Source organism: Marmota flaviventris, chromosome 4 (genome assembly GCF_047511675.1).
Source record: "Marmota flaviventris isolate mMarFla1 chromosome 4, mMarFla1.hap1, whole genome shotgun sequence".
NCBI lineage: Eukaryota > Metazoa > Chordata > Mammalia > Rodentia > Sciuridae > Marmota > Marmota flaviventris.
The window spans coordinates 135,305,309-135,325,755 of record NC_092501.1 but is presented as its reverse complement, the minus strand read 5'-3'; the positions used below and the strand labels follow the sequence as shown (position 1 = coordinate 135,325,755).

Below are 20,447 nucleotides of genomic sequence, written 5' to 3'. Positions count from 1 at the left end.
ACTTAATCTCTACCTGAAATGCCTCAGCTGAAAGTAGCCTCTTTTGACGGGGACTTTCTTAGCACTTCATCTGTACTTCATTTCTAAGTCTTTTTCACTTATCAAAATGCTTATCTTTCCTAATAGATTGTAGATTCCACTAGGAGAGACTCATGTAGGATTTACCTTGGTTCATGCTACCAATCTCAATATTCTACCTTCATACTGGTAAAACTTAATACACAAAAACATTGTGTAAAATGTAAAAAAAAAAAAAAAAAAAATCATATAATCTTATTATTTGGCAAATATGTCAAACATACACAGAGGTATAACATTTTAAACTTTAAGACAAAGATATTTTTGTGAATCAGGCAGTATGTTACAGATATGTCATGAAGTTCAGATTTGATTAAGATATATAAAGTTATATAAAAACATAATGTAGCTAACTCAAAATATTGGTATTCATGCAGCCAGTATTACAATCTGCAAAAGAAGTTGTTCAAAATACCTTTCCATTTTAGATAAAAATTTGAAGTATATATATTACCATCCTAATAGCTCCTCCTTTTCCACGATTCTTCACCAGTGTTATCACTCGTACTTTGTCACTTCCATATTTCTGACAATATTTGAAAGCTACCTGTCAAATTATAAAAAAGTCAGAAAAAAATTAACTGGAAAATGATAAATGTCTGGGGTGATACATATGCCAGTTATCCTGATCTGATTATTATACATTATATATGTTAATGAAATGCCACATTGTATTCCACACACACGTATAATTACTATGTGTCAATTTAAAATATATATATTAATAAAAAAATAAAGAAATAAGTTTGAAAATCAACTTGGATTCCAAAAATTTTATAAACTGGGTTTTTCATTTGGACTCAAACACTGCAACTCTGTTTTACCCTTTCTTGTGACTAGATTCTATCCACTGTACACACTGGCAGTCCGAGTTGTAGAGCTCCTGGAGCCAAGATACAACAATGAACCACTTATTAGTCACTGAAATCACAATATAATTCCTTACAAAGACCCAGCAGAATAGATAGCTACTGTCTCTTCCTGACTCCTTGACCTAAGCTGAGCTGTCAAAAAAGGAAAGCCATGTGTTAACTTCAACCCCCTACCCCCGCCAAAAAAAGTCAAACTTATGACAGGGCCCTTGATGCTGTTTCATGACTTGTTTACTTATTTTAGTCAGTAGTCTATCTTATTTACCAGAGAAGTTTTCTGTAACTTCTGTAGTTTGTGGACTATTTTCCCCAATTCTTTTTCTAAAAAAAAAAAAAAAATATATATATATATATATATATATATATTTAGTTGTTGATGAACCTTTATTTTATTTTTATGTGGTGCTAAGAATTGAATCCAGTGCCTCACACATACTAGGCAAGAACTCTACCACTGAGCCACAACCCCAGCCCCTCTCCCAATTTTCATTCAAATTCCTCTCAGTAGAAAAGGACACTATAACTTGTCCTTTTCTTTGAAATCTTCCATTTCTTCTTTTCCACTGACTCCTGCACAAGCTTGCTTAAGCCTCCAGCATCCTAATTTTTTTTTACTGTTATTTCACTATTCACTTAAGCAACTACCATTACTCTGATTTATAATCAAAGTTATGGGCTGGGGATGTAGCACATGTAGAGTGCCTGCCTAGCTTGTCCTGGGTTTAATTAGCACCAATCCCCTACCCCTGCCAAAAAAAGTCAAACAGTAATCTACATTTGCTACCTGCATTTCTTCATCTGTTATAGCATGGCTCATGCCCTTTACTTCCCCACATCCCCATTCTACCAATGTTGTCCCACTGAAGGCGCCCTCACCCCCTTAACTTTTGACAATCATTTTTTGTAGACAGCTAAGAAGCTATTCTCAGTCTGGCATTTTTCCCTTCTCCCCTAACTGTAACTTTTCAGTTTTCATCACTAACTTCTTTTCCGTGGCTTGCTCCTTTAATGCTGATAATCCCCCAAGTACCCTACATTGTACAACTGCATAGCTTATGGGCAGTCTTTGGTCACTTCTCAACAAATAAGCACAATGGGTTTAATTACTTAACATGGGTTTAATTACTGCTTATATTATGTTTAAGATCTCACATATTTATAGTCCAGACTTCTTCCCTTTGTCACCTAGATGTATATTAGATACAAAAATTCCAGAATTTCAATCATCTGCTCCTACTTTTGCTCATTCTAAATTTCTCATAAAGCAAATGGCATCATCATTTAGCTCAAGTTAAAAACCTGAGACTCATTTTCCATTTCTATCATCTATTACAATTTAGTGGCTACTAACTCATCAAATTGATTCTAAAATGCCTCTTGAGCCAGGTGTGGTGATGACACCTATAATCCCAATTACTCTAAAGGTTGAGGCAGAAGGATCATAAGTTTGAGGTCAGCCTGAGCAATTTAGCAAGATTCTATCTCAAAATAAAATAAAAAGGACTGGGGATGTAGTTTAGTGGTAGAGTGCCCCTAGGTTCAATTCCTAGTACTGAGAATAGAATAAAATAGTATAAAAATAGAATAGAATAAAAAATGCCTCTTGACTCCATAGTATCCTATCCCCTGAAGTCTCCGTGTCTCTTGCCTCCCTAATTCACTCCCCTTTCTAATATGAAAATAAATCAGTTCTTAGAAGCCCTGTTCAAAAAGTTTCCATGATGACCTACTTTTTAAAAGAAGTTCCTCATCATGGCATATGAAACCCTCTGCAATGTGGGCCTCACATAACTTTTTAGCCTTAGCTCTCCATGCTGCTGCATTAGCACTTTGTGTATCAGCAGTATTTGAGGTCTCCAGAACATATTTAAACCTTTCCCTAGAACATGCTTTCCTTCATGTCAACCTGTCAGGCCAGATTAGATTTAGCTCAAATACCAGTTCTTTTTCTTGGCTTCCATGCTCGTCCTCAATTTTTCCAGGAAAAAAGAAGTATAATCATTTTTTTTTTCTTTTTGGTACAAGGGATTGAACCCAGGGGTGCTTAACCACTGAGCCTCAGCCCCAGACCTTTTAAATATTTTATTTAGAGACAGGGTCTTGCTGAGTTGCTAAGTATCTCGCTAATGCTAAGGATGGCTTTGAACTCATGATCCTTCTGCCTCAGCCTCCTGAGTTGCTGGGATTATAGGTGTGAGCCAGCCAGAAAAGAAGTATAATCTTTATTTACTCTTAAGTTTTAGGTAGACACAATATCTTTATTTTACATTTATGTGGTGCTGAGGCTCGAACTCAGTGCCTTGCGCATGCTAGGCGATCGCTCTACCACTGAGCCACAACCCCAGCCCCAAGAAGTATAATCTTTTTTTTTTATTTTTAAAAAAATTTTTTAAAAAATGTTTTAGTTGTTGATGGACATTTATTTTAATTATGCGTGGTGCTGAGAATCAAACCCAATGCCTCACACATGCTAGGCAAGCGTGCTACCACTGAGCCATAGCCCCAGCCTCCCAAGAAGTATAATCTTAACACTAATATTGTATTTGCTTTTGCTCTGAAAGTATTTTCCCATTCAACTGTTACTTATCACATAATAGGTCTTCCTCCACAGCAGTGACTTACTTAAAGGCAAAGGTTAATACATTTATTCCTTATTTTCCACAGGGATTTATTCAGGACCTCCCAGGATACTGAAATCCAAGGATGCTCAAATCCCATATATAATATGGCATACTGTTTGAACAAAATCTACACATATCTTCCTGTACACTTTAAATCAACTTATAGTACTAAATACAATGCAAATACTATGCAAAATAGTTGTTATACTATATTTTGGGGGGAATAATCACAAGGAAAAGAAACTCTACACATATTCAGTATAGGTGCATTTGTGTGTGTGTGTGTGTGTGTGTGTGTGTGTGTGTGTGTGGTGGGATTGAACCCAGACCCCTAAGCATACTAAGAAAGCACTCTACAACTGAGCCACATCCCTAGCCCCTGATGCAAGTTTTCAAAAGTATTTTCAAATTAATGGTTGGTTGAATCTGCAGGCATGGAACCCACAGATATGAAAGGCCAGCTGTATTTGTAGTGCCTGACAGTAGGGAATTTACCACTCTCAATGAACAAATGTGGCCATGGACCCTTATATGTACTCTTACTGGAGCACCATGACAGGTACCATTACTTAGTTGCCCACCTAACAAGCATGTTCCCTTTTTCCTTGCAGACATGGCCACAATCTTGCACAGTGACAATGTGTGCAGCCCTAGGGAATGAATCCTAACTGATCTAAATCTTTGCCAAGTACTTCCCAAGCTTCTAAGTAAGTCGGTAGCCCTTTCTCCAAGTTCTGGCTCATGAACTCTGGTATAAGTGTCCTAGGATTATAGGTATGAGAGGGACATCTCCCAGAGGTAAGACCTCCCAGAGATAAATCATGATGGAGCCTGCCAAAGGGCATACTTGAACCCAGTGGCAGATATGAGGAGAGGTTCCAATTTTAATGACAGCTTTAGAAATCTGCAAGTCAGGGTGGAATACAAAGAAATTACACTTAGGGAAAAAAGGAAGTACAAATTGGTGGGCAAAGAGGCCACAGTGAAATGTGGTTGGGTATATTCCCTACCTATCTGGTGATCTTCAAAGCCTCCCTAACCATGAGAAACAGTGGAACAATAAGTGTATTTTCCATAAATAAAATCTGAGCCAGGCACAGTGGTACACGCTTATACTCCCAGTGGCTGGGGAGGCTGAGGCAGGAGGATCATGAGTTCAAAGCAGCCTCAGCAAAAGCAAGGCGCTAAACAACTCAGTGAGACCCTGTCTCTAAATAAAAATACAAAATAGGGATGGGGATGTGGCTCAGTGGTTGAGAGCCCCTGAGTTCAATCCCCAGTACCAATAAATAAATAAATAAAATAAAATCTGTTTTTTCCTACTTCCCACACTATAACATCAGACAGTATTAGGCACAGCTTTAACTAAAGAAAGATTTCACATGTACTAAATTATCCCAGATTTTCTACCTACTGGCAAGATTAAGAGCACATGTATTTACCTTTGAAGTCTGGTCTTTACTGCCATCATCAACTACTATCACCTCATAAGTGAATGAAGGATCTTGTTTCTGCAAGAAGAAAAAATAAACTAGCACAATAGTCAAGAATTTTAATAAAACTGTAATTAAGAAACAACTGTTTTAGTGTTAATATGTACAGATAGAAGCCAGGTACTTTTGGTGCCCACTGGAGAGAGGCTACAAGTGTATGGGAAAAAAACCCAGGAAGACTGAAGTTGGAGAGAGCATATTCCAATGGTTGGACCACTCCTTAGTCTTATAACCATGGGCACCTTAACTTTTTGGCCCATTTTCTAATTCATGGTGGCTGACATAAAGATCATATGTAATAGAAGAGGTAGATACTTCACACATACTAAGGGCTCACTCTGCTTTCTTTTTTCTCTAAATTTAATTTTTAAGTAGGTAATAGTTCCCTTTCTTTTAACAAGTCTTCTTTCTTCCCTTTATAAAAAAAACTCCCAAAGCAAAGTAAATCAAAATGAAAAATTTTCTAAAAACCAAAAAAAACAATAAAGAACAAAACAAACAAAAAAAAACCAAGTTATAAAGCTCACTTGATTCTTAGCCTTTCCAAGGATTCTAAAGGCAATTAATGCTATTAACAAAGGGTATGTGTTACTTTCTTGTCTTCGTGAAGAAAAAAGGTGAAAATACCTGAGAGGGCAGCTTTAGAGAATAATAAAGAAACAAAAGAATTTCAATCTAAAAGAAGTCTTTTAAAAACATACCTCTTTTTAAAAAAGTTACGGAAGTAAAAACTGCATTGTTCAGTCATACAAAATGTGCAGATGTGCACTGTCACTTAACTTTAGATACATCACCAGGAGGATAAAAACTGGATAGGAGGATACACAAAGAGAAATTTCAGCTTTCTGATTTGTCCTGGGTTACCTCCTGGCTGGCCTATGGAGGTGGCCTCCTATGTACTGCTGATGGCTAGCAGAGGGAGCCAGAAGGTGGTTCAGGGATCAGTGTGGCCAGTACTGTCTCTCATGGTGCATCTAGCTTGGTCTGGTTTTAACTGGAAACATCAAACTGAAAAAGAAAGTAAGATACCTGTCTCTTCTCTAGGTAGCCCAGGGCTTCATCCATCATCACAGGCACTTAAAGGAAAAAAAATTGAAAATTAGTTACCAAGCCCCAGCATACTACATTTATGTATGGAACAAGTCCCAATTTATTTGACAACTCCTTTCACAGTCCCTCCAGAGTCATTCTCATCTGTAATATCTGTCTTCATCTTACTACCTCCCTAGAACATTTCAGTTCCACTACCTCATGGTGCTGTTTCCTTCTTCTGAACTATAGTTACCAAAAATGTACTCACCACAGCCCATGTCTGCAAACTCAAACACTTCAAAAATTTCCTTTTCCCCCCAAATTCCCCTTACCAAAAAAGTTAAATGAAGCTTACACCGTTTTTCTTCATTGTAGGAAGGCACAACAACAGAAAGTTGTTTGGTGGGTAAGTCCCATATACTGGGCAAAGTTTCCTTCTGACCTTTGGCATTTAGGAAGAATTTCTCTTCTTCATGTTGATGAAGTAGTGGCACATTTGTGGCAGTTATAAATGCAACCATGGAAATCTAAAAGTAGACATGTTTTAAAAAATTATGTGATGCTGATTTTTATATGCATTTGCCATAGAATATATAATTTACATGAGTTTTTTATTTTGGTGGAATATTCATTGTATTTGGTTCATTAACAATGGTCTGGAGGTAATTCCATAATAAGATGACAGTACCCTAATTAATCCTTTACTTACGAGTTGAAGATTTTCCTTTTTTCCAATGCTAAGGCACAAATGCTTTAGGAGGTTTTTTAAAAAAAATTATTTTCATTTATTTGTCTTTATGTGGTGCTGAGGATCAAACCCGGTGCCTCCCATGTGCTTTTGCACCCCAGCCCATGGAGGTTTTTATTTTTCCCACTTTTCATTCCGTAGGCCTCTATCATACCAGATCAGATAAGTCACTACAGGAAGTTCAGTGCACTCGTAGATGCCTTAAAAACTAATCCTCAGTGCACATGCATGTGTGCACATATACTAGCTGACACCCCTACTCAGAGCCTATACATAACAGAGGACAAGTTCATATTGCAGTCAGAATGTGTGAGATGAAGGCAGACTTCCTAGCCAAGACCAAACAGACCCAGAACAAGAAGGGAAGATGCCCTACCCCCCACAGTTGGGACCAGTAATGCTTAAAATGTATTTTGATATTCATCCCAAATTTGAATTCAGAATACAGCATTTTCTGGAGTAAAGCATAAAATTTGTAGACTCTCTGTCACATGCACTTGGGAGCTAGCTTTGGTTCTTTCTCTCTCTCTCTTTTTTTTTTTTTTTTTTGTACTAGGGATTGAACCACCAAGTCACCCATCCCCAGCTCTTTTTATTATTTGAGACAAAGTCTTGCTGAATTGCTGAGGGTAGTGCTGGGATTCCAGGCACAGGCCACCATGCCCAGAAAGGGAGCAAGCTTTGGAAATAAACCACTTTTATAACATTGCTTCTACTGGTATATTTTCTGCTTTCAAAACAATTGATCTATACATTTTTGGAATTCTACTCATTTGCACTTTGATGATCACTTATGACACAGAAGTAGGTACATACTGAAACTGAATATACTTCTGATTAGAATAAGAAAAGGGACAGTTGCCAAACTAATGGTTAAGAGTTCCTGCTTTGGGGGCTAGGATCATGGCTCAGTGGTAGAGAGCTTGTCTAGCACATGTGAGGCACTGGGTTCGATTCTCAGAACTACATACCGATAAATAAATAAAATTTAAAAATTCATCAACAATTAATAAAACTATTTTAAATACATAAATAAATGGTACTGTGTCTATCACTAAAAAATATTTTAAAAAAAATGTTCCTGCTTTGTACCCTAATGCCATGATTGCAATTTCTAAATTTACTTTCTCACTAAAAGTAACTAGTGCTCCTAAAAAGAATGGTTGATCAGATCTGTCTGGGACAGGAAATATACAACTGTAGAATAACACATCATGTCAAAAATCAAAGACTATCAATGATTATAAGGGCTTTGCCAAAAGGACAAAGGAGTCAGTCAACTTGAAGGGCCTCCCACTAGCCTGTCAGGGGAGGATTTCAGTATCAAAAAGGATAATAATTATAATAGATTAAAACACATGATAATTTTTAAAAATCATGAACCCTAATAAAACTAAAAATAAAAACTGGTCACCTTTAAGATGCCAGGAAACCATCTCATAATTTTTAAAACTTTGTCTTTTATATATAAAAATTATTTCAGGAAAACTAGCTGAGGATGAGATTCTTTTCATTATAAAATTCTAGGTAATCAATAAAGAATGATACAATTAGAGTATTCTACTTTGCAACTCACAGTGAAATAAAGCATTTAGATAATGATCACAAATGACCACTAAACCCATTATTAGACTGATGACAAATTTCATAACTGGAGGGCCTAATTAGCAACAACTGAACACACTGACCATTTTTTTTTTTTTAAACACCAGAGACAACTAACTATCATATGCCTCTGAAACAGGGGAAGTAGTAAGCATCACTCACACACTTTTCTTGGTTGAAAAACTCTAACATGCATTTGATCAGTTCTCTAGATTCCAACTAACAGTTCACAGGAAATTCGGTAGCCACAGGAAGATATTAAAAGGCACCAAGAGGATGCAATCAGTGAAATCCATACTATGAAAAGTTCTACAGAAAAAGCAATGAAAGTAAGAAAAATTTTTTAAAGGAGTAGAAACTGTTGGTAGGTAAAAAGCCTTGCAACATCAGTCAAGTGCCATGTATGGCCCTTGTTGAATACCGATCAGAACTGAGACATTTATAATGAAACATATATGGGACAACAGAGGGCATTTGAATTAATAGGGTATTTGAAATAATGAAATAATTGTTAAAAAAAATTGGTGATCACCTAATTGCAATAACATTTTTTTTTTTTTTTTTTTAAAGGAGGCTCTTAGCTGGGCACAGTGGGAGGCACATGTCTGTAATCCCAGCAACTAGGGAGGTTAAAGCAGGAGGATTGCAAACTTGAGGACAGTCTCGGTAACTTAGTGAGACCCTCAGCAACTGAGAAAGTCCCTGTCTCTAAATAAAAAATAAAAAAAGACTTAGAATGTCCCTTGGTGGTAAAGCACCCTTGGGTTCAATCCCCAGTAACAAAAATAAAAAGAAGGCTCTTATAGAAATTAATGTTGAGGATTATAGATAATATTATCTTGGGCTTGTTTAAAATAATTAAGAAAGGAGGTAAACTGGGATAATATCAAATTAAAAAGCTTCTGCACAGAAAGGAAACAAGAGTGTGAAGAAAGAACCTATAGACTAGGAGAAAACCTTTGCTGGCTACTCTTCCAACACAGATTTAATATCCAGAATATATGAAGAACTACAATAACCTAGCACCAATAAAACAAAAACCCAATTAATAAATGGGTAAATGAACTAAACAGACATCTCTCAAAAGAAACACAGAGCTGGGTTGTGGCTCAGTGGCAGAGTGCTTGCCTAGAATTTGTGAGGCACTGGGTTTGAATCTCAGCACTATATATAAATAAAAAATAAAGGTCCATCAATAACTAAAAAAAATTTTTTTAAAAAGGAGAAATACAAATGGCCAACAAATATATAAAAAGTTAAATATCTTTAGTAATTAGGGAAATGCAAATCAAAACTACATTGAGATTTTATCTCACTCCAGTTAGAATGGCAGTCATCAACAATACAAAGAACACCCATGTATGATACACATCTGTAATCCCAGCAACGCAGGAGGCTGAGGCCGGCTGCAGCAATTTAGTTAAGAGCCTCAGTGTCTCAGATGTCTCAGACGCGGTCTCAAAATTAGTATGTTCCTAAGTTGTAAATTTACAACCCTCTGGGGAAGATGGCAAAGTGGCCTTCCTGGCATTGCTGTCTAGGCAGCTGATCTGAATGCCAAGGATGCTGAAATACTCTCCGTTTACTAACTAGATGGTAGGCTCATTCCAAATTATGTGGAAGAGAGTTCACTTGGCAAGTATTCTGTTCTATAGATCAGCAAGTGTTTACAATGTTTTTATACTTCCAGATTAATGGCAGAGGAAATCTTGGTTTGAATTCTATTGTTCTGCTGTTTACAGAGGCAGCAAATCTGAAGTGTCTAATTCTGGGACCTAAGGACCCACAGCCAGAAGAGGAGAAGACAAGGCCTGTTTCTCTTGCTCACTCTGCTTTCCCAGAGGTTCTTCTTGATCCATCGAATCATTCCAATCCTTAACATATGGCACCCTTCTGGGGGTTGAAGACCTCCCCAGGTGGGGCCGAACTGCAGAGACTCCAGGCTGGGGGAAAGGCCTTGGAGAGGTCTGGGCTGACAGGCCGGGTGAGCGAGGGCCAAGGCAGCGGTCTGGGCTGACCGGGCTGAGTGGGCGCGTCCCGAGGCCCCGGGCACACAGGCAAATATTATTCCAAATAAATAAAGAGTCTTAAGTAAGTAAAGATAAATAAAAAGTATTAAAAAGAGGGGTGGGGTGAAAATCCTGGAGAGGAACCCTGGAGGAACTGGGGGGAAAGCAGGGTGAAAAGGGACACGTCCAGGAACCGGCAGCGCTGAGTAGGAGACGCCTGGGAGCCGCAGCCTCCGGGAGGGCGTGAGTTCAGGTCGCGCCGGTCCCCAACCCGGTGCTCACCAGTATGAGGGCTGCGGCCGCCAGCGCCACGCAGAGCACCGCCAGCTGCAGCAGGAGCGGAGCCATTCTCCATGCCGAGCCGCCACCTCCCGCCCTATCCAGCACCTACACACACGCGGAAGCGCTCCAGGAGTTCCGCCTTCCGCCGCCGAGGAGGACGCGCCGCCGGGCGCCCGCCGCCCACAGCGCCCCCGCGCGGCCAATCTCAGCCGCGACCCCGGAGCCAGCGCTGTTCACAGCGTACCCGCGCGGTCAAGCGAAGAACAAGCAGCTCGCTTTCCAGATTAGCAAGTAAAATGCAAAAAGCCTACTTAATTTGCGTTTCAGATAAACAACAATACAACTAATTTTTTAAAACATCCTTAGTGAGATATATTTCATATATTATACAGCTCACATATTTAAATATTTTGGTTTGTTACATTAATTTTCACAACTTTTATTGGTGCAGTGCACTGTGATTAAACATAATAGTAGGACTCATTAAGCCTCATTAGTACGTGCACATACTTTGCTCTATAGTACAAATTTGAGTACTCACCATTTTAAATGTATAATACACAATGCTGTGCATTCACCACCACTCAAACTTTCCCTGCTCCCCTATTCCCAGCACTGGTAGCAACTAATAACATGCACTATTTGGGGGTATACTCATATTAAAAAAAAATACTGTTCATAATGTTAGGTAGAACTAGATACAGTAAACACCGTTTTGAAATATATCCTCCATCTTAGCACAAGAGCCACCTCACAGTCACTCTGACTCAGCCTGATTTTAAACCCCAGACAATACATCATCATGCAAGGAAACCCAAACAAAACTTCATCATCATACAAATAAAGGAAATTGTTGTCTGGGACTGAAATACTGAAAACACCTGGATGGACATGGAATAGTGACCACCTCAAAGAATAGAGGGGACAACCCAAAGAACCTTTCATTGACAATCCCCTAATTGCAAAACTCCCCCCACTCTCTCATGCCCCTATATCTACTCCAGGCTGTAAGTGGAAGAGAGGTCTCAGTCTCCGCTGGGGCCCTTCGCTGGTTTGTCCCGAATAAACCGGTGTCACTATTGAGCTGTCTCTCCTCTTTATTTCCTCATTCGTTTCTTTCCTTACACACAAGGCGTTCCCATCTGGCCAGGTGTCCAGTATTTTACCTAGTAATCCTGCCTAGGAAGGAGCTGAAAGCCTTGTCACGGCAGTCAACCGCTGAGAAAGTGAAAAGTTCACATTTCTCAGGTGCTGGAGCGGAGAGCCCGTTACCTGGGGAGAGGCCATCCCAGGGGCCAGCCTAAGACCGACGGGAAATGGACGTAGAAACATTGGAATGATGTTTCATATCTACAGACTTCTTTGCTATAAACTCGGTTTTCTTTTAAATTGTTGGCTTTATTCTGAACTACAAACCTTTTTCTAAAGAGGGACACTGGTCTAATAGCAGATTCGCTAAAAATACGCCACAGGCAAGAAAACCTAGAAAGGCTCTCGCTAGGGTAGGGCGGTGCGGAGCGCCACCAGGACCAGCTTCGCGGAGTCCAGCCTTCCGAGTCTCCAGCCGCGGGAGTGCCAGGGAGCTCTCGTCGAAAGTGCGACCGCAGAGCTGGCGCGGGCGGGAGGTCCGCGCAGGCGCAGGCGCGCGAGCGGGAAGATGGCGGCCGGGTTCAAGTGAGTGTTGGCGGCCGGCGGGCCCTAGCGGTGCTTCCAGGCGGATGGCGGCTTCCCTTAACCCTTAGTTCGGTGCTCTGTCCTGGAGGCCGACTCCGTCTGGGTCTCGCTCCTTTCCTAGGCGACGGGAGGGGGACCCGGCGGTAGTCGCAGTGCCAGGAGAGGCGCTTCTCCCCCCACGTGGGACGGAGTAGAGGGTTTCTGTAGAGCCCGGTCCCCACCGCGCGCTAGAAACCTGGTGCCTAGTGAGCGCACAGTCCAGGGAGGTGCGGCTGTAACCCTTTAAGCCACGTGCTGCCCGGCTCCCCACCTCCCGTAATTTATTTCTAAAAGAATTGTGCCTCCCTCGGAAGATTTCACTCTTGGTGCCACTCTGGTGAAGCCTGTGGACTGTCAAAAGTTTTTAAATGAGCGAAATAAAGATTCCAAATCTTATTTGGAACCAGTGATGCTGAAATAGTTATTTTTGTACTCGGGTTATAAACCTTGAACAAAAAAAATGTAATGGCGAGTGTAGTGTTGGCAATTTCAAAGTAACCGTGAACTTATGTTTATCTCCCACAAGTACAAAAACGAAAACATTTATGATCTCGGTAGATATTGAAGTTGCAGGTACTGCTATTCAAGATTTATTACTTTGTAGCTATAGTGGAATAATATGCTAAATTTCAGTGTAGTAAATGTAAAGATCCTTTCTCATGACCACTAGGTTAAGAATCCCCCCTTTAGAGCAAGAATGACATGATTATTTTAACGACCGGATTAATCCTCTTTTAAAGATGTCTCAAAGGGTTTTGGATTGCAATCCTATGATTGAGAGTTAAGGCCAATAGTGGAATGTGATTGCTACTGCAAGGGTATCTACTTTCAGTAATTACTTATAGGTGTTAACAATCATCAGAATTCGTGAAAAAAAGTTACAGATTGTGGTGATGTGCTGCACATCACTTAAAATCTGCTAGATTTTGGATTTATGTAAAGTGTCATTAACTTACAATAGTAATATTTGTAATGCATTTCAGAACTGTGGAACCTATGGAGTATTACAGGAGATTTTTGGTGAGTAAAGTGGTGATGCACATGTTACTCCTTTTAGTAAAGTGTTTGATAACAATATCATGCTTCTTTTAAAGACAGATTCATTTAATTAATTTGAATTAATGAGGTCTAATATGTTTCTCTTGTTATATGTAAAATACACATGTAATCTATTTTCCTGAAAAAAACATTTAGAAAGAAAACTGTCGTCCTGATGGAAGAGAACTTGGTGAATTCAGAACCACAACTGTCAACATAGGTGAGGGTCTATTTTTATTTCAGCTTGTATGGCATTCCAAAGTTCTTTTTTTTTTTTTTTTTCCAAGTTAGATTGTACTATGTATATGGGATTTGAGGATATTCTGTAAAGAGATTTCTGTAAAGAGATTTCTATCTGTACAATAGCCCTGTGACTGAATAAAAATTACTAACATAAATTCAAGGACAGGGAAATCTTAAAACATTAGGTAACTGAAATATGTTGCAAAATAGTCATGTATTAGAAACACAGTTTATTGTATAGATAATGCTATAGTTGTTTTCCCTTTAAGGACATTTCATTTTGCTTAAATACTGCACTTATGTTTTCAGGTTCAATTAGTACAGCAGATGGTTCTGCTTTAGTGAAGCTGGGGAACACTACAGTAGTTTGTGGAGTTAAAGCGGTAGGTTTAATATGTCTTATTGACATTTGACATACTAAATCAGCTTCATATAATTATTAGATAGTATTATACATTTGTAATTCTGCTATTGATTACAGTCATCTGTTAATTTTTTTGTATTAAGTATCCTAGGAGCTTTTACCCATGTTTTAGATAATATGACCCTTATTATCTTAAAAGCTTATGATTCATGAATATTTGAAAAATGGCCACAGTAAAACATAATCCTCATCACAACTAAGTTTTTAAAGAATTTGGTTGTATCATTTGAGAAACTAATAGGGTGATGCCTTCTTAGCCAGTAATAATGTTTGTAAATGTGCAGACACTTGAGATTGTTCAAAAGAAAAGTTTGAGGGAATTAACTGAGTACCTGAGTACCTAAGGTTTCAGGTACCTTATTAGGTTGGGTACAAAATTATCTAGTTTCCATTTCCTGTTTTAACATGTGGTTCAGTAACTTGTCCGGACACACAAGGCTCATAAATAGAACTTGAGGTGTAAATCCGATTCTAAAGTCTTTGCTTTTTAACTTATTACAACCTGTTACTTAACCTGATTTTCTTCTTTGGTAAAGTTGGGGTGAAATTTTCAAGATTTGAGCTTTTATTTCTTACCAGGTTTTATGCTAGGGATTTAATGGCCTTATTTTATTTGATCATCATGAACAACCCTAAAAGTAGGCACTATTAAATCTCTCAGTAAGTGTGGTCTGACATTCAAACTGGGTTAGTGATTTAAGAGCTTTGGTTCTTGACCTGTATGCTAGTGGTGCCTAAATCTGGCTGTTAGTATCATCTGAGGAATAATTTAGATTCTTGCCTACTGAATGAGTAGAAGGGTGGGGCAGAAACCCAATTAATCTTATTGAAAAGATCCCTAGGTAATATTCTGTACTTTATTCCTTTTTACCTCACAGAGATGTAAGGATTGGTGCTAACATTCTTAGACCCTCTGACACAATTCCTCAGACATAGTAGATGCTTATGATCTGACAATTAGCTAAGCTTGTTTTTAGTAGAGCTTTTCATAACTGTATAGTAAACCGTCTTCACAATTTTTTAGTATCTTCTTTCAATAGAAAACATTTATTTGCTTGTATAGGAATTTGCAGCACCACCAACAGATGCCCCTGATAAAGGATATGTTGGTAAGTTCAGTGATTTTATAATTTTAATATAAATAGTTTAACACATTTAATACTAACAATTCTTGATAAGTCCTAGTAGTTGCTTTAGACAGCAATTCCTAACATTCAGAAATACAAGGAGTAAAGCATATTCTCAAAAAGTTTTCTGTGTCAAAGTCAGCTTTGAAATTTAACTTTTTGTCAAACTTGGTTATTTATTGTTCATATATTCACGTGTCATCAACAAAGGAAACGGAATTTTTTTAGTCAGAGGGCTGTCATTACAAACTTTGTTTTCCCTAATACTTGTTTTTGTTGTTGTCTTGGATGATCTGTTCTTTATGGTAGGAGCCAACATTGGGGAAAAAAAAAGTGCTTGCCAAACATGAGCAAGGCATTGGGTTCAATCCCCAGCATAACAAAAGAAAAAGTTGGGTGTAAACAGTTCATTTTGAAATAAACCAGGAAAAATTTGGTGAAGGATTTATTAGGATGATTGTGTCCTAACATGGATGTTTAAAAAATTTAAAAAAGCTGGAAAAAACATCAGGGAAATAATTTCTTTTTAACCCTGAGAGTCCTACAAAGCTGCAGAGTGTTTCTTTAAACAGTTCCTAATGTGGATCTACCACCCCTGTGTTCATCGAGATTTCGGTCTGGACCTCCTGGAGAAGAGGCCCAAGTAGCTAGCCAGTTCATTGCAGATGTCATTGAAAAGTAAGACTATTGATAAAATTTTACTGTCATTCATTTTCAACGTTTTTGACCTTTCATTTACTGTGCTATTTGTCATTAAATCAAGTTCACAGATAATTCAGAAAGAGGACCTGTGCATTTCTTCAGGAAAGGTAAGATGTATAGAGAAGCAATGAACTTATATTAATTCAGAAGGGTTTGTGGGGATACAGCAAAGAGGGCAATTAGAAGAAATCCTGATAGCCTACTCAGTCTTATTCTGTAATTATCAAAATAAATTGTTATTCATAAAAAAACAAGTTGGATTGCCTATCAGCTCTTTAAAGCTCATTTCCTTCCCTTAATTTGAAGAAAAATGTAGTCATCTTTTATTTTTTTAACTGATTAATTTTTGATTGTGCTAATGTGTTTAAAGGTGAATGTACATGGTGGATACCAAAAGTCTGAACACTTAACACTAGGCTGAGGAGGACCTAGAGAGATTTTCCTCTTGGATTACATACAGTTAACATTTTAAAACCTAAACATTTCCTATATTGAAATATCTGTGGGAAAGTACATTTTTGAGTTTCAGATAGGGCTTTCTAAAGTACTTCCCTCATCTGTTAACCTAGCAATAAGAATGGAGATTTCTTCATCTATATCTCCCTTGAGGGGAATGGAGATGTTTCTCACTTATCAGGTTGGTAATCAAAAAAATTTTCACTTTCTTTTTGTTTCCTCTTTATAAAGGTCAATCTTTTAAGTTTTTGAGCCTTGAAGTTTATCTTGTTTATTTAACAAAGGGTTCTGTGATTTTTAAATCCAATCAAATACTATTTTCTGTCCACAGTAAGATTTCTTTTTTGTGCAAACCATTTTTAGCTTGCTTGGGTTCTATACTGTGATCTCATTTGCCTTGACTATGATGGAAACATTTTGGATGCCTGCACATTTGCTTTATTAGCAGCTTTAAAAAATGGTAAGCAACCATAATAAAAATTAGTATTTCTATTAATGGGGTCAAAATTCTATTTTGTGAAAACATTTTATATATGGCTCAATAAACTTTCAAAGATTTCTAATGTTTAGTTATTCGTGTGTTCTAAAATTAATGAAAATTGAGGAAATGATAGTTGTAACCACAGTTTAGGTCAACAAGTATTTTTTAAGTTCTTTGTCAGAAGGGATATGATGGATTCTGTTGGTTTTTACTCTGAGGCCATAAATATAACCTTTAACTGTAAAGTTTCTTAGTAAGGAATCTAGGTAGTGAGTCGTCAGGATTTTAATATCTTGGCATATCCTCTATTATTGCATTACTGAATTGCTAACAGATAATTAGAGGAAGAAGACAATATAGTAATATTACAATATAGCAAATTTAATATAGGACTTAAATTTGAGTTCTGGCTTTACCACTCTGAGCTGAAACTTCTGCATGTTTAATAAAAGGGAGATAATACTTTTTGTGAAATGTTGACTAAATGAATACAGAGAAAATGCTTAAAATAGTATCTAGCATGTAGAAAGTGACTAGACATTTCTTAATTTTTTTTAAAATAAGAGGCGGGAACATCAGATGTTTTTGAACAATATTCATCTCCACTAATAAGATTATTAATGTTCTGGTCAAATTAAATAGAAGAAAAAATTAACTCAAAAGTAGAGACTGACTTTACAAGTTTCTCTTTTCTTTAGTACAGTTGCCTGAAGTTACTATAAATGAAGAAACTGCTTTAGCAGAAGTTAATTTAAAGAAGAAAAGTTATTTGAATATTAGAACTCACCCTGTGGCAACTACCTTTGCTGTGTTTGATGAGTAAGTTATTATTTTGGTATCAGGGATTAAATGAGGGGAGCTTTACCACTGAGCTACACCCCTTGCCCTTTTTACTTTTTATTTGAGACAGGATGTTGCTAAGTTGCTCAGGCTGGCTTGGAACTTGCAATCTTCCTGCCTCAGACTAAGTTGCTGGGATTACAGACATGTGCCACTGTGCCTGGCGAGTAAGTTAATGTATTTTAAAAATTGTCTATATTCAGTGTTAAGGAAATGGCTTGTTATTTTCAGCTTTCTCTCAAAAAATTTCTGTGGTGGCCATAACACCCTATTTTGCCCTGGGCAGTTTGAATCCCTGCAAAATTATTTGTAGTCACTCCTTCCACTTGCTTCATGTATGTTCTCTATGATGTCTTTAGTATTTGCCAAGGATTTGAATACATTAAAAAATTGAACAGCAAAGAATTTTTTTCAAGTATTGGATTTTAAGTTACTACTTAATTTTTTGGTTTCTTACCAGTTCTATTCTAGCTCTTTTTATACCTGAGCTAAAAAGGCAAATAGTATGTTTAATGTTCTTTTAAAGAAACAGTTGGCTGGGTTGATACATGCCTGTAATCCCAGTGATTCAGGATGCTGAGGCCAAGTAGACTGCGAGTTTTTGAGGCCTGGTTCAATGACATAGTGAGACCCTGTCTAAAAACAAAAAGAACTAGGGATTTAGCTTAGTGGTATATTGCCATGGGTTCAATTTAAAGAAATAAAGTACAGTAACATTTGTTATGGGATAACCCACTTTTTTTTTTTTCCCTTCTTTTTAAAATAGCACTTTGCTGATAGTTGACCCTACTGGAGAAGAGGAGCATCTGGCAACAGGAACCTTAACAATAGTAATGGATGAGGAAGGCAGACTCTGTTGTCTTCATAAACCAGGCATGTTCCTATCCCTTCAAGTCCTAAACATATGTAAACTTTATTAAGGTGGGCAAAGTGGAATGAGGGATATTTTATTATTTACCTAAAGTAAGGTTACTAGTTTCTTTGCTACTTCAAGTTCCTTACACTTATGTATTGTATATGGCAGTTCTTACATTTCTTACAACTTATGTTGTAGATCAGAATCTCTTGGAGGTCATGTTAAAACATAACTTGCACGTCTTGAGACCATAATTAACATCATCCTATTACTTTTATAATTTGCTATGAACTTCATGTTTTATAAAAATAACTAATTATAATTGTTGGCACAATAATTTTTCAGGTGGAAGTGGACTCACTGGAGCTAAACTTCAGGACTGTATGAGCCGTGCAGTTACAAGACACAAAGAAGTAAAAAAACTCATGGATGAAGTAATTAATAGTATGAAACCCAAATAAAAAGTCACATATTCCGAACAGATTTGTAAAAACTATATTGTTACACTGTGCACAAACTTTTTATACTAAATAAATATCAAACTACATTCTTCTGAAAGATGTTTCTAGTATTTCTTAGGCCACTTCCATATATATTATGTACAGTGAAACCATTTTTAAAAAGCAATGACTTAGGCAAACCAACCCTGGTTCCTTAAGCCATTTCCCCATTTTTATTTAAAAATCATAGGGTTGTGCTTCTGTATAAAGTTTGTACATCTAACAATGTAAAATACTGACACATTTTAAAAAATGAAGTAGAAACAATTATTTTGATTCAATGCTGTTGTGTTTTTAAAAAAGAAAAAATAACTCATAATTTTGGAGTGGTTGGTGTGCTTCTCTTCATTTTATTTTTTGACTGGCTGCCTGTATGCCGATGACGATGTAGCTGAGCTGTTTGTGCTGCTGCTGCTGCCATAGCCATTTGATGCTGCAAGAATCGCAACTGCTGCAAAAGGAAAGAAAAAAATCAAGTTATGTTAAAGCAGACAGGTATGGACAGGTGCTTTTTCTGAGAGTGATGAAAACAACACAACTGAAAGGGAGAAAGCACCAAGATAACAAAAAGGGACTATAACACATTGAGACAATGCACAGTCAGACAGCACCAGTGGCACAGAAGCCTGCTGAGGGCTTTAAAAATAACTCTTGGCAAACTTAAGGATTACTTTGCCCTGCCAGTCTATAATGCAGTAACTCAGCAACTTCAATTACCATTTTGTTTTATAATGATAGTTTATAGCAATATGAAACCACCCTGAATATGAAGATTGTCAACTCTAATATGCTGATTTTCCTTCCTAAATTAATAACATTTTTCTAAATAAACAGGTATGACACTGACTAATAGGAACACTTTTCTGCAGTACAATATCAGAAAGTTAACAATTGGCACTTAAAACTATTTCAAAATATACTACAAACGAAAAAAATATATGGTAAGGTGCCACCAGCATGTCAATAAAATTTTAAATTAGGAAAAGAGTATGGCTTAAATGTACAAAAATATATCCAGTGCTCCAAGTTGACTGGCTAAAATGTTAAGACTTTCAATAAAAGTTTACTAAGTTATTTACCAATTACAGTCTTATGAGACAGTGAAATTAAAGCAAGATATTTTGAGGTACTTTTGGATCTGAGTATCAAAAAATGTATCAGAGTGAAGTTGCTGGATTACTTGTATCTGTTGCTGCTGCTGTTGAAAGGCAGAGGAGAGCTGGAATCTCTGCTGAGGAAGGCTTTGCTCAGGTCTGTTCTCGGCAGAGCCAAGCTGAGACAACACTACAGAGAGGAGAAGGGGAAAGCAGGCCAGTCAAAAAGTTTG

General features: G+C 37.5%; 3 protein-coding genes across 11 annotated transcripts in view; 1 reads left to right on the top strand and 2 right to left on the bottom strand.

Moving 5' to 3' along the window:
• Alg5 (ALG5 dolichyl-phosphate beta-glucosyltransferase) overlaps positions 1–12,293 on the bottom strand; it is a 48,393-nt gene extending 36,100 nt beyond the window's left edge. Inside the window, exons 1-5 of one of the 4 annotated variants that reach the window (XM_027928700.3) lie at positions 12,157–12,293; positions 6,452–6,623; positions 6,094–6,140; positions 5,014–5,082; positions 533–625 (exon numbers count right to left, since the gene is read on the bottom strand). In XM_027928700.3, the coding sequence (XP_027784501.3) occupies positions 533–625; positions 5,014–5,082; positions 6,094–6,140; positions 6,452–6,617 (375 nt within the window). In that variant the 5' untranslated portion in view covers positions 6,618–6,623; positions 12,157–12,293. Of the gene's footprint in view, positions 1–532; positions 626–5,013; positions 5,083–6,093; positions 6,141–6,451; positions 6,624–10,740; positions 10,864–11,906; positions 11,985–12,012; positions 12,133–12,156 lie in introns of those variants that run through there. The other 3 variants (XM_027928699.3, XM_027928701.3, XM_027928698.3) reach the window with 3 other exon arrangements.
• An 82-nt stretch (positions 12,294–12,375) lies between these two features.
• Exosc8 (exosome component 8) lies at positions 12,376–19,178 on the top strand. Its single transcript, XM_027928702.3, has 11 exons — positions 12,376–12,414; positions 13,437–13,473; positions 13,648–13,711; positions 14,044–14,117; positions 15,222–15,267; positions 15,858–15,963; positions 16,049–16,094; positions 16,807–16,903; positions 17,623–17,743; positions 18,531–18,637; positions 18,966–19,178. Exons 1-11 carry the CDS (start codon positions 12,398–12,400, stop codon positions 19,079–19,081), a joined length of 831 nt encoding a protein of 276 aa, XP_027784503.1. The 5' UTR covers positions 12,376–12,397; the 3' UTR covers positions 19,082–19,178.
• Positions 19,093–20,447, bottom strand: part of Supt20h (SPT20 homolog, SAGA complex component) — a 39,926-nt gene continuing 38,571 nt past the window's right edge. For all 6 annotated transcript variants that reach the window (XM_027928693.3, XM_071611535.1, XM_027928692.3 and 3 more), the window contains exon 25: positions 19,093–19,571. In XM_027928693.3, the coding sequence (XP_027784494.3) occupies positions 19,471–19,571 (101 nt within the window). In that variant the 3' untranslated portion in view covers positions 19,093–19,470. The remainder of the gene's footprint in view (positions 19,572–20,447) is intronic.

Excerpts from the sequence above, each read along its gene's own strand:
- Exosc8 (XM_027928702.3), top strand. Across the intron at positions 13,474-13,647 it reads AGTATTACAGGAGATTTTTG|AAAGAAAACTGTCGTCCTGA; the intron begins GTGAGTAAAGTG and ends AAAAACATTTAG. Across the intron at positions 15,964-16,048 it reads ATTGCAGATGTCATTGAAAA|TTCACAGATAATTCAGAAAG; the intron begins GTAAGACTATTG and ends CATTAAATCAAG.